At 49.8% G+C, this 10,620-nt stretch overlaps 3 protein-coding genes across 3 annotated transcripts; 1 reads left to right on the plus strand and 2 right to left on the minus strand.

Moving 5' to 3' along the window:
• Positions 1-1,448: 1,448 nt before the first annotated feature.
• Positions 1,449-4,421, minus strand: FIESC28_02664 (uncharacterized protein; the record flags this gene model as incomplete). The annotated part of the gene is made up of 2 exons (XM_031156813.1): positions 1,449-2,062; positions 2,123-4,421. 2 exons carry the CDS (start codon positions 4,419-4,421, stop codon positions 1,449-1,451), a joined length of 2,913 nt encoding a protein of 970 aa, XP_031019144.1.
• A 651-nt stretch (positions 4,422-5,072) lies between these two features.
• FIESC28_02665 (uncharacterized protein) lies at positions 5,073-5,724 on the plus strand (the record flags this gene model as incomplete). Its single annotated transcript, XM_031156814.1, has 2 exons — positions 5,073-5,275; positions 5,337-5,724. The coding sequence occupies 2 exons, from the start codon at positions 5,073-5,075 to the stop codon at positions 5,722-5,724; spliced, it is 591 nt and encodes a 196-aa protein (XP_031019145.1).
• Positions 5,725-6,124: 400 nt separating this feature from the next.
• Positions 6,125-8,966, minus strand: FIESC28_02666 (uncharacterized protein; the record flags this gene model as incomplete). The annotated part of the gene is made up of 2 exons (XM_031156815.1): positions 6,125-8,519; positions 8,713-8,966. 2 exons carry the CDS (start codon positions 8,964-8,966, stop codon positions 6,125-6,127), a joined length of 2,649 nt encoding a protein of 882 aa, XP_031019146.1.
• Positions 8,967-10,620: the final 1,654 nt, after the last annotated feature.

Consider the following 10,620-nt stretch of genomic DNA (forward strand, 5'->3'; position numbering starts at 1 on the left):
GAGCTGATGGATGATATGAGCATTGACAATTCCGCATCCTTCTTGGCGACCCTTTTTCTTCACTTTGGATTGGCCCTAGACTGACTATCCGTATGCGCTGACCGTTTATGGTGAGCCCAGGGTTGACTTAACTTAGTGCCAAAGTTTACAGGTGGGCGGACCAGCCGGGTGGGCTATTTTGAGAAACATCCATCCCATCCATTGAACCCATGCGCTCCTCTAAAATCTTCCAACATACCCGAGAGTTTTCTTATTCATGGATCCATCATCTTGGAATTACAACGCATCTCTATTCAACTTACTATTACAGAGTAATTTCCCTGCAATTCTTGTCACCACCATCCCTCAAATCGTCAGGAATCTGGTTTTTACCTTGCAGATCTATCCATCCAATCCACTTCATCTCCATCCATCCATATCGCCGACGCCTTCCAGCAAATTCCAAGCTTATAAAGTCATTCCCTTGTCGATACTTCACATGTTAACACCCACATTGCTGGAAACCCCATACATATAAGCATATATAGTAATTATCTCCATACTTTGCCAGGTCATCACCAAACAAATCAATTATCAGCATCATAAGGTCCCGTCAATGATGTATTCGGTGGTCCCCTGCGTCCAGACTGGACCCTCATCATCAACGACACCCTCTCGGCCCTAGCACAGTCTCAGTGACACACCCAAGCCCAATCAGCCACCAACTTGACATGTACACACATACCTCGATATCATGCTCCCTCTGGGCTGCCATGGTGTGCTGTACAGTACAGTGCCTCACGCCGCAAGCCTGAATCCCCACGAGGCCACGCGGCTGGCGCACAGAGATCAGCATACTGTACCGTACTAAGCTTGCATGGCAACTCCTCGACTGTATCACCAGACGTGTAATGCGCTTCACGATACTTGTACCTGCACACTGGAATACGCATATGGGCAGGTACCGTAACACTCAACCAGCACGCCGGTCTTTCAGATACACCATTGCCTGCCTAATCGCATCGCTGGTGTTCTCTACTCCCCACCCATCCCATCCCGTCACCTTTAAACAACTCATCTTGGTCGCAGTTTAGGCTGTCTAGGCCGTCTACTTGATGATTTGCATACCCCAATCCGAGAATTCACTTCAGCCGTGTTTCAGAATTAGCCGCGACTCCCGGCATATGTCACTAACTAAATCGGGGTGATTTGTCTTGGATTCAAACATCATTAGCCTCAGCCTTAGTTCCATTATTAAGTTAAGTCAACTATCTACGTAGCTTCATATCTATCTTCGGTCTCCTTAATTAGTCGTTCAGTCGTACAAGCAATCTCCGCAAGCAAATATTCTCATCTTCCTTCTGTCTTCATTTCATTGTCCCATGTGAATTGCAAAATCTGAAAGTCCCGAAATCGTAAAGCTCCCACGATAAAGTAGACACCATTCCATTTCGCCTCAGCCCAGAACACTACGCCTTGGATTTACCCTTTGCTCCAGTTCGTAGAATGTAATCCACCTCGATCGACGAATCCTCACCCAACCATGTCTCTGTGGTGTTCTTTAGCAGCTCATTCACTCTGTCAACTTCTTCCATGCTGCTGAACTGCATGGCAGAATCCTGCTCCGCTGCTTGGCCTGAACTCATGAATTCCCAAGCTGCAATTCTGAGCTCGCTCATTCGAATCCTAGCTTTGATAGACAGTTTCACTGTGAGATCAACTTGAGGAATTGTTTCGAATGGCAATTTCTTCGACGCAATGCGTTTCAGTCGTCCTCCTTCTGTGGAAATGCGTTGTCTCTTGATGAGAAGGCGTCTAGGGTCTGACTCTTCGCTCGCTGAAGTTGCGATGCTCGAGTGACGCCGTTGCCGCTTTGCTGACCTCGGGTTGCTGTCCTCATTGCACTGATCGTGGCTGTGGTCCGGGGCTTCGTAATGTTCATTTTCAGTCTTGTTGTCTGACCTCTCTCTTTGTGGCGGTGGTGTCCTTATTAACAATGCCTGTAGAGAATGGGACCATGTGGTATCATCTTGTTGTTCAATAGCTTCTTGAAAGTGCATTTGGCTTTGCGGCTCCTGATCAGCTAGCCTGGGCTGCATATATGCATCGGATAAGAGTTGTCCGTGGCCAGAAGACTGCTAACCTTCTTGGTCCTCGGAGTTAGTATTGATGTTGTGCAACCAATCCTTCAGATGTACGTCTGAGCTGTCGCGACTGGCCGGTGCGGCTCTTCGGCTGGCCAATCCATTTCCACGCCCAACTTGTCCGGATCGACGCCTGTCGTTGGATGCAGTCGGGCCACTTCCCAGAAGGATGCGACCTTGCCTCGGCCCATGTTCACCAATCCTACTTACTGACGACGCCATAATGCCTTGAGATGACTGCTGACCCCTCGTCATGATGTTGGCAGAATTTCGTCGTGAATCACGACGAGCCAGGTTGTCGGCACGTCTGGGGTCCGATGGTGGAGGGGTTTGCAAGTTTGGTGACAGTTCCAACCCTGCGTTGAAGCTGGGGGATTGTTGCGTCCTTGTGAGGGGCTGGAAGGGGCTGTTTGGCATACGAGCACGAGCCAAACGGCGTGGTGATGTGCGAGGAGATGGGCTAAGATGTGGCCCGGCAAGAGGGAGTTCAACCAGTGATTCACTGTCGCTGAAATCCTCCTCCTCCTCCTCTTCTTCTTGAAACGTGTTGACCTCTGACTGCGTCAGTTCCTTCAGCGGACGACGATTAGTCTCAGAAGAGCTTGCCAGACCGATTTCAAGTGTTGTGTTCTCAGGCGTGGCGGTCTCGTCTGTTGCAATCACAATTGGCTCATCCCACACTGGTCGGAAATAGGAACCAATATCTTCAGAGCGACGACCTGATGCTAGCGGCCTACGTCGAGAACGAGAAGGAAGTGATTCTTTAATAGGCGAGGCCAATCGGCGAGGTGTCACTTGCACAGGAACCAGCCCATCTGTACCGTCCACGTCGGTAGAATCACTATCCCTGCGCGAAAGATTGATGCATAGTTTCGACCTCATCATTTGTTGAATTTTTTCACTTTGATCAGCGTCGCTAATCACGTTGTTGATTCGATGCTGAGTTTTGCTTGGTGAAGGAGAGCAAGTGAAAGTGTGAGGAACAGCGCTCCCGCCGTTTTCAAGTGTGCCTGGATTTTCGAGAAGCAACCTTTCGAACCCGTCATTAAGGGGCCCCATAGGATCCTCATCGATTGGCAGGTGTTCGCGTCTAATTTTGCTGGGTGTACTCAGTTCTCTTGCGTTTGCTCTTGGGGTTTTCGAGGCTTCGGTTGTGGGTGGAAGAGTACTTCCTGCTCGTGTCGACTTTTTCTGTGTTGTCGTGCTTACCGGGGCTTTCTTAACGTAAATAGTATCGCAAAGTGCTTGAAAACAATCGAGAACTGCCGGCTCGTTGTTGAACATCACCTCATCTTTCAGCTGCGACACATTTGGGTCGTATGAGCCTGGCGGACATTGGATGCTGATTTGAACAAAGGGATTTGAAGGCGCTCGTGAACTGCCAGGCGAGCCGAGGATTTTGGAAATGCTTGACTTGAAGATAGATACTAATTTCTTGCCTGTGCTTCTGGCAGAGGAAACAGGTCTTGAGTCAACCGATATAAAGGCTCCTTTGCCTTTTATAACCTGGACGTCGCTGTCAGGTCGAGGTAAAAGGGCCGTGATTCTCAAAACTCGTGGTTGTTCTTCTGCTACATCATCCTCGGTGCTGGTGTCAGAAGATACCTCGATAAGCTGAGCGGTAAGAGCATGGCCAAAGATCTGAGTGATCGCTTCTTGCGTGCTGGATAGTGAACAAGGAGAGTAGGACCAGGCCTGGCTTGAAGAATTGAGAACTCTGAAGGAGAGTCTAAGATCAGGGATCGCTATCACGTAGCTTTCCAGAAGACGTTGGATTTCAGCAAGAGACTTTCGGCTTGATTTGATAGCAGTCTGCTTGCGAACGGTGAACTTTTTGAACAGGTCTATAGCCTGAACAGTTGTTCCAACTGGGCCAGATACTGGCTGCTTCTTGCTGAAGCCTCCAATCCTTTCTTTCAGTTGAAGAAGTGATGCGACCGGATCTTGAGCTGTTCGAGTCGTGATTTTGATAGCAGCCGTTTCAGTCGCACTGGCAAGGGCCTCGCCACGGAAACCTAGTGTTTTACCGCCGTTTTGGTGAAGTTCATCAAAGTGCCGAAGTTTGCTTGTATGAGACCGACGACCCAGATATTGGAAGTCCTCAACCTGTATTCCACATCCATTGTCTCGGACTTGAATCTTATCAACAGTGTTGGGCGAGATTGTGATTTCGATAGAAGTAGCACCTGCGTCGATGCTGTTGTCCACGAGCTCTTTGACGAAAGAGTGAGCATCAGGAAGCTGATGCGAAGACCTCAAGCGATGTGCCGTAGATGGCGGTAATTGAAATATTGACATTATGGCGGTAAGGATTTCGTGAAGATTGAATTGTGTGATAAGAGCTCTCACGGCGTTTATGGTGCATTGAGACACGGCATCTGGTTGCCCGAGAGACTAACACGGATCATGGATCATGTGGATAAAGCTGGTGGAGATGTATAAGAAGAGGAATTAATGCAATGGGCACTAACTTAGAAATGAGGAAGATGACAGAAGATGAAGCATTCTAAAGAGCAGTGACTCATTTTATCTGCTTATCAAAAGTCGAGTACGTTTAGAGAAGGAGATGATATTGAAAGCGTATGGTGCTTCCTTCCTCAAGTCGGGGGACTGTACTAACACGAAAGGAAACAACACCCATCCCCTTAGTCCCATCATACCTAGGAACCTAGGTAGGTAGCTGGGCAAGGGTCTAAGAAGGTGCGATCAGGTACGTACCTCAACAGTCCCTGCATCCCGTCTTGTCCCAATATCCCCTGTGACGTGACCTACAAACCCCGCTGGGAGCCCCGCGTCCCTCCTCCAGACCAAGCTTCTGCTTTGCCCTTAAACTAACTTAAACCATTGATTCCCTTGCCTAACCAGATCTCACTACGACAGCATCAAACTAATTGCCGAAAGTTACACTCTTTCGCACGATCTGAACATTTCGATTCTCGCCTCTTCACAATGTCTCTCAAGGGCCCCTCTCCTCAGCACCACGACGGCTCCGGCCTGCGCATCGGTATCGTCCACGCGCGTTGGAACTCGACCATCATCGATCCTCTTGTGACTGGCGCCAAGGAGAAGCTTCTGGCAGCTGGAGTTAAGGAATCCAACATTGTCGTCCAATCTTGCCCTGGCTCTTGGGAGCTCCCCATTGCTGTCCAGCGGTAAGCCTCCCATTGTATCTGACTGCCTGTAGCCAATTGCTGACGCATCACTGTTCTCCAGCCTCTTCTCTGCTTCCCAGATTCAGGGCACCTCAACTGGCGGCCCCTCAGCTGGTGACCTTCTGGCCTCGTCTACCACCGATCTCTCTTCGCTCTCTACTTCCTCCGGCGCTTTCGATGCCATCATTGCTGTTGGTGTTCTGATCAAGGGAGAAACCATGCACTTTGAGTACATTGCTGAGTCAACCTGTCAAGGCTTGATGCGCGTGCAGCTTGACACTGGTGTGCCTGTCATCCTTGGTGTCTTGACCGTCCTTACCGAAGAACAGGCCTTGGCTCGCGCTGGTGTTGATGGTAAGGGCCACAACCACGGTGAGGACTGGGGTATGGCAGCTGTTGAGATGGGAGTCAAGAGAAAGGAGTGGGCCAACGGTACCATTGACGGTTAAAAAGTCGATGTACGTATAAATGAAAGAATCAATATTTAGGATACGCTGTGAATAAACACGTATGAACAGAAGTCAAGGCATGGATGATATGCGCACATGTAGATGAAAGTCGTTTCAAAAGTGACCTCCCAATTAGTCAATTACCGGCATAAAGATTTATCTATCATGCGCCAGGCTCAAACCCAATGGAGCCGGTGCCTGTCATATCTTTCCCCACGACGCCCTCGTGAAAACCACACTGTCTAGAATATACAATTGTACGGGGCTCTCCAAACGAAGGTTGAGCAATTCCAACCTGTGGATATCCAGATGCAAAAAAAAATAAAAAAATAAAAGCATATAAACCAATCTTAACCTCCATCTCTTTTGTAATAATTTCTCGATGATATCGACCTTTTGATTATATCATTGTTCCAAATCCACTTCCCTTCTTTGACTTCCACATGCTGCGCTTCTTATCGCGCTTCGCCTTCATGGCCTCCCACCCCTCCTCGTCATCATCGTCCGACCCATCTCCTGAAGTGCTTACCACGTTGATGGTAGACTTGGTCTTGGGTTCATTCCAGTTGCCGAGTGCCCCAGACATGGTGCTGGTTCGTCGGTGTGGCTCGGGGACAGCTGCGGCTGGCATTTGAGATACTGGTCGGTAGCGACCAGGCAAGCCAATGTTGCTTCGCTCAGAAGGAGCAATAGATGGGGTGTAACCCATGGGCATGCCGTGAATTGACCCGGCGTAACCACCAACTGGTGGCAAGAATGAGCCGCCTGAACTGGGCTGGACCATGCTCATGGTACGCATTCCAGCGTCCATACGGCGAGGAGGCTCCAAAGTCGGTTCGAGCATCATCGAATGCCGCGATGACAGGTCGTTCATAGACTGAGTAGCGGACATTCCGCCATAAGGAGGTTGCATCGGTGGCATCATGCCAGGTTGCTGCTGCTGGTTGTTGGAAGCCATCATCTGCATAAACTGCATCTGCATCTGCATGAACTGGGACATCTGCTGTGTCATCTGGAGCTGTGCTTGATCTCCGACTGTTAGTTGAGGCGGAGCCATAGGCATCTGCTGCTGCGACATGCCCATGCCAGGCATATTGTACATGGCGTTCATCATGGCTTGAGGATTGTCGAATGGGGGCCCTTGTGGCGCATTCATGCCGGGAACAAACTTTTGGCCGTTGGCGTTGGGGCCACCACGTCGCATAGCCCTCGACCGTTCCTCGTTGGCGATGACACCGACCAAACCACCGGGAGGCAGAGATTGCTGAGATTCGGAAGCAGGAAGGCCGCCACTGAAAGTCAGGGACTCACGCATGGCAGGCTTTGAGATACTGGCACCCACGAAAGGGTCCTGAGGAAGACCACGAGCGAATGCAGGAAGCATCGAGTGACGCTGGTTTTGGTTGCTCTCGCCCATGGCTGAGCCAGGTCGTGGTGGTGCCAATTGCGTAGATGCTCGCAAGTTCGGGTTGGAGCCCATGGTGCTCAGTCGAGCCGGTGGTCGGGTCTTGTTGGGGAACCCGTGGGCCTGTAGAATAGCCAGAGGCACCTCTTCATCATCATCCTCATCAGAACCGCCAGCTGGAAGACCGGGTGATGGTGTTTTCATAAGATGAAGCTGAGGCGCACTCATCGAGCTGACCATGCCGGGACGGTCATGCGGGTGCATATCGGGTTGCTCTCCGGTGACCTTCATCATCTGCTGTCGGTATACCGCCATATGAGCCTCCTGCTTTCTTCTCTGCTTCGCTTGCTGCTTGGACTTCTCGATCTCATCCTCATCGTCATCGTAATTGATCTCGTCTTCGTCATCATCGTTGGTGGTCGATTGCTGAGCTGCATCACTCGATTCGTGACGTTCCTTGTCCTTTCGGTATTTCTCAAACTGGGCTGGTGTCATAACCTTATTGTTGCGCTGTGGGCTAGGATTTCGCGTGTTCAAGCGGTTGGTGATGCGCGAGTTATGGGCCGAGGTTCCCTCGAAAAGGTTGTCGTCGCCTCTGTTGAAGCTAGAGTTGAGTGGCTTTCTCTCAAAAGAAGAGAAAGAGTCTTCATTTCGTCGGTATCGTCCAGACGGAGCATTGGATGTACTAGACTCGGAAAGCAATCGTCCTACCGCAATAGAATCCTGCAACAATTTTGCGTCTTCATCTTCGATGATATCGGACGGTCGGCTTGAGGTCTTGAAAGAACTCTGGTGGCGTGGAACAGGGGGCGGCACGTCGTCGAGTTCAGGAGAGCCAGGCTGAGGGCCAAGCAGGCCATCGTCTTCGTTTCGGCCCCATGTCTCATGTTCTTGCTCGACCTTGCTGACCTTGTTGATGCTCAGAGGGGGAGGTTGAATGGGGCGGTTGCTGGTAAGGGATCGAGGAGCGTCGGAACCGCCGGCCCTCATAGTAGCGACACTCGCTCTCTTATCGAATGAAGAAAACATGGAACCAAAATCTCCTCCCATGTCCATACCACTGTTCTCCATTTCCAATTTAGGCGGTGTAGCAGTGCTGGTTGTGGATTCGGTTAGGCCTCGAGATCTTCCACCATAAGCATCCTGCTGAATAGTCGGGACGGGTGGAATATCGTTGTCGATCTTTGGGGGCGAAGCGTTATGCTTCTTCTGAACGCCAAAAGAAAAGGTTCGACCAGCTCGGTTCAAAAATCCGGAGCCGCTGGACTTCACAGTACTTCGAGGAGCAATGTCGTGCAGATTTTGTTTCTGGTTCTTCTTCTGAGAGTGCTTGAAATCTTCCTGGGCTTCAAGATTTGTGGAGGATGGAGCGGTCGAGGCATTGCTGTGCCTTGAGGAGGTATCAGTTGATGTGGCTTTGGTCGTATTAGACGCCCCACTTCCCCTGAGAAGGTGTCAGCGCCTGGGTGCATGGCTTATTTTTATCTTTTTTTCCAGACCGACCGACCCAACGGTAGGTGTGCAACACATTCCTTGGCGAGTCACACAGAGGGAGGCGGGGATATAATTAGGGAAAAACTCACCTGTTGCCACTTTTGAGGTCTGCAAACATATTTTCGTCGTTGTCGGACTGTTCCAGATGACTTGGCTTGGGAATGTGACTACCAGAAGCCCTGGCCATCCTAGCGCCGCCGTCAAATGACTTGCCTAGAGAAGGGTCTGAACGCTCAATAACTCGGAACGATGATTGTCCCTCTGGTGGTGTCACTGGCCCATGCTGGAAATCTTCCGAGGTTGCGGTTGACTTCCGTCTGCTGAAGGCACCGAATCTAGCCATGTAGAAGGATTTATAAGGGTGATATGAGAATGACGGGATGGGCGAATTAGGTACAACCCATAAAACGAGGCTCGGAATGATCCGAGTTACTGTCGATTTGTTTGGGGTGCTTTCAGGTGTCGATATATGTCGGTAATGTGGATCTGGTATGTATGGAATCGAAAAGAATATAAAACAAGGGTTGCGAGTCGGGTCTCAGTGCGTATGGTATTTAGCGAGGGTATTCAAACCGAAGCGATTCAAGAAAGCAAGATGCGTATAATAAATGCGGGTAACTGCATGATAGGATCGCAAGTCAGCCGAGGTTATGAAAAGAAATTGTACTGAGGATCGTGGTCGTCGCAGTCGTGGCACGTAAATAGGTTGAACTGAACTGGATTGTACAGGGAAAACAACAAGCGATAGCAATAATAATAGCAGTGGGTATGAAAGGTCGAGGGGGGCGAGGCGAGGCGAGGCGAGGCGAGGCGATGGGGAAGCTTTTATCGGAATGTAATGTCGAGACGGGTTCCAGGTTGATGGTAGAGAAAGAGAGACACGGGAAACCAGGTGGTTGGAGGTTCGGCATGTGGTCATTGGCAAAAGCCAAAGAGAGTTCTTTACTTACATTATGTATATGATCTCCAAATCCAATCCAGAAACGAAAGACGGTTTGGTTTGTATTAGGAGTAAAAAGGTGGCTGGTGGAAGCCGGAACAAGACGGTCGGGCAAGTGCGAGAGCGAAAAGTGAAAGTATGTATGTATAGAATGAAGTTAAAGACGGAGATGATCTCACGCCTCGTATCTTGCAAGTCTTGGAGCAAGAAACTGAACTTTCTCTCTTTCTCAACTCAACAGTGCAGAGCAACGACAGACAGAAAAGCAATCAATCAATGAAAGATTAAGAGTTAAGGTAGGTTAGGTTAGGGGGGAGGGAGGGGAAGAGAAAGAAGCGAGTGGTGGTGGTGAGGTTTGAACGAGAGAAAGCGAGAGATGGAAGCGAAGTCCAGGTCTAGGTCCGTTCAGTCCAGCCCAGAGAGAGCGTGAGTGAGTGATTGAGTGGCCCGACAGGTCATGGATTGAAAGATCCATGTATGAAATGGATGGATATGTATGTATGTACTTGCTGTACCTAGAAAAGGCAGGCCAAGCCAAGAAGCACAAGCACAAGCAAAAAAAGCACAGGCAATAGAGAACTAAGAGAGTAGGAGTAGGGGTCAGGCGTTACACGCACAGTGCAGGTGCACAGTTGTTCGTAAATGGGGCCTCTTTTAACGCTTTGCCATCCATCAGGTGGGTCAACTTACTGGAGGTCGCTAACGTTAACTAACGCACGGCCTCCGTCTCGATAGAGCCACCTCCCGTCCCGCCCACTTCAGTCCAGCCAGTCTTGAATCTTGTCGGAAGCTGCGAACGAATGTGGTATTAGTTCCTTCCGTTACTTTTTGAGATGCTATCAATTAATGGACAACAGCATTAATATAGCAGAATAAATAGAAACAAGAGACATAAACAAGCAAGATCAGCAACAAAACTCAAGTGACGAAGTACTGTAGAAATTGAGACAGGTCTAGGCAGCACAAGACAAGACAAGAGACCCTAGGTACTTACTGACTGCACAGAACTTCCTTCTACAACCACCCCAGCCCATAATATCCATACCTGACCCGAACA

This window comes from Fusarium coffeatum (assembly GCF_003316985.1).
Source record: "Fusarium coffeatum strain FIESC_28 chromosome Unknown BRIP53273_contig_58, whole genome shotgun sequence".
NCBI lineage: Eukaryota > Fungi > Ascomycota > Sordariomycetes > Hypocreales > Nectriaceae > Fusarium > Fusarium coffeatum.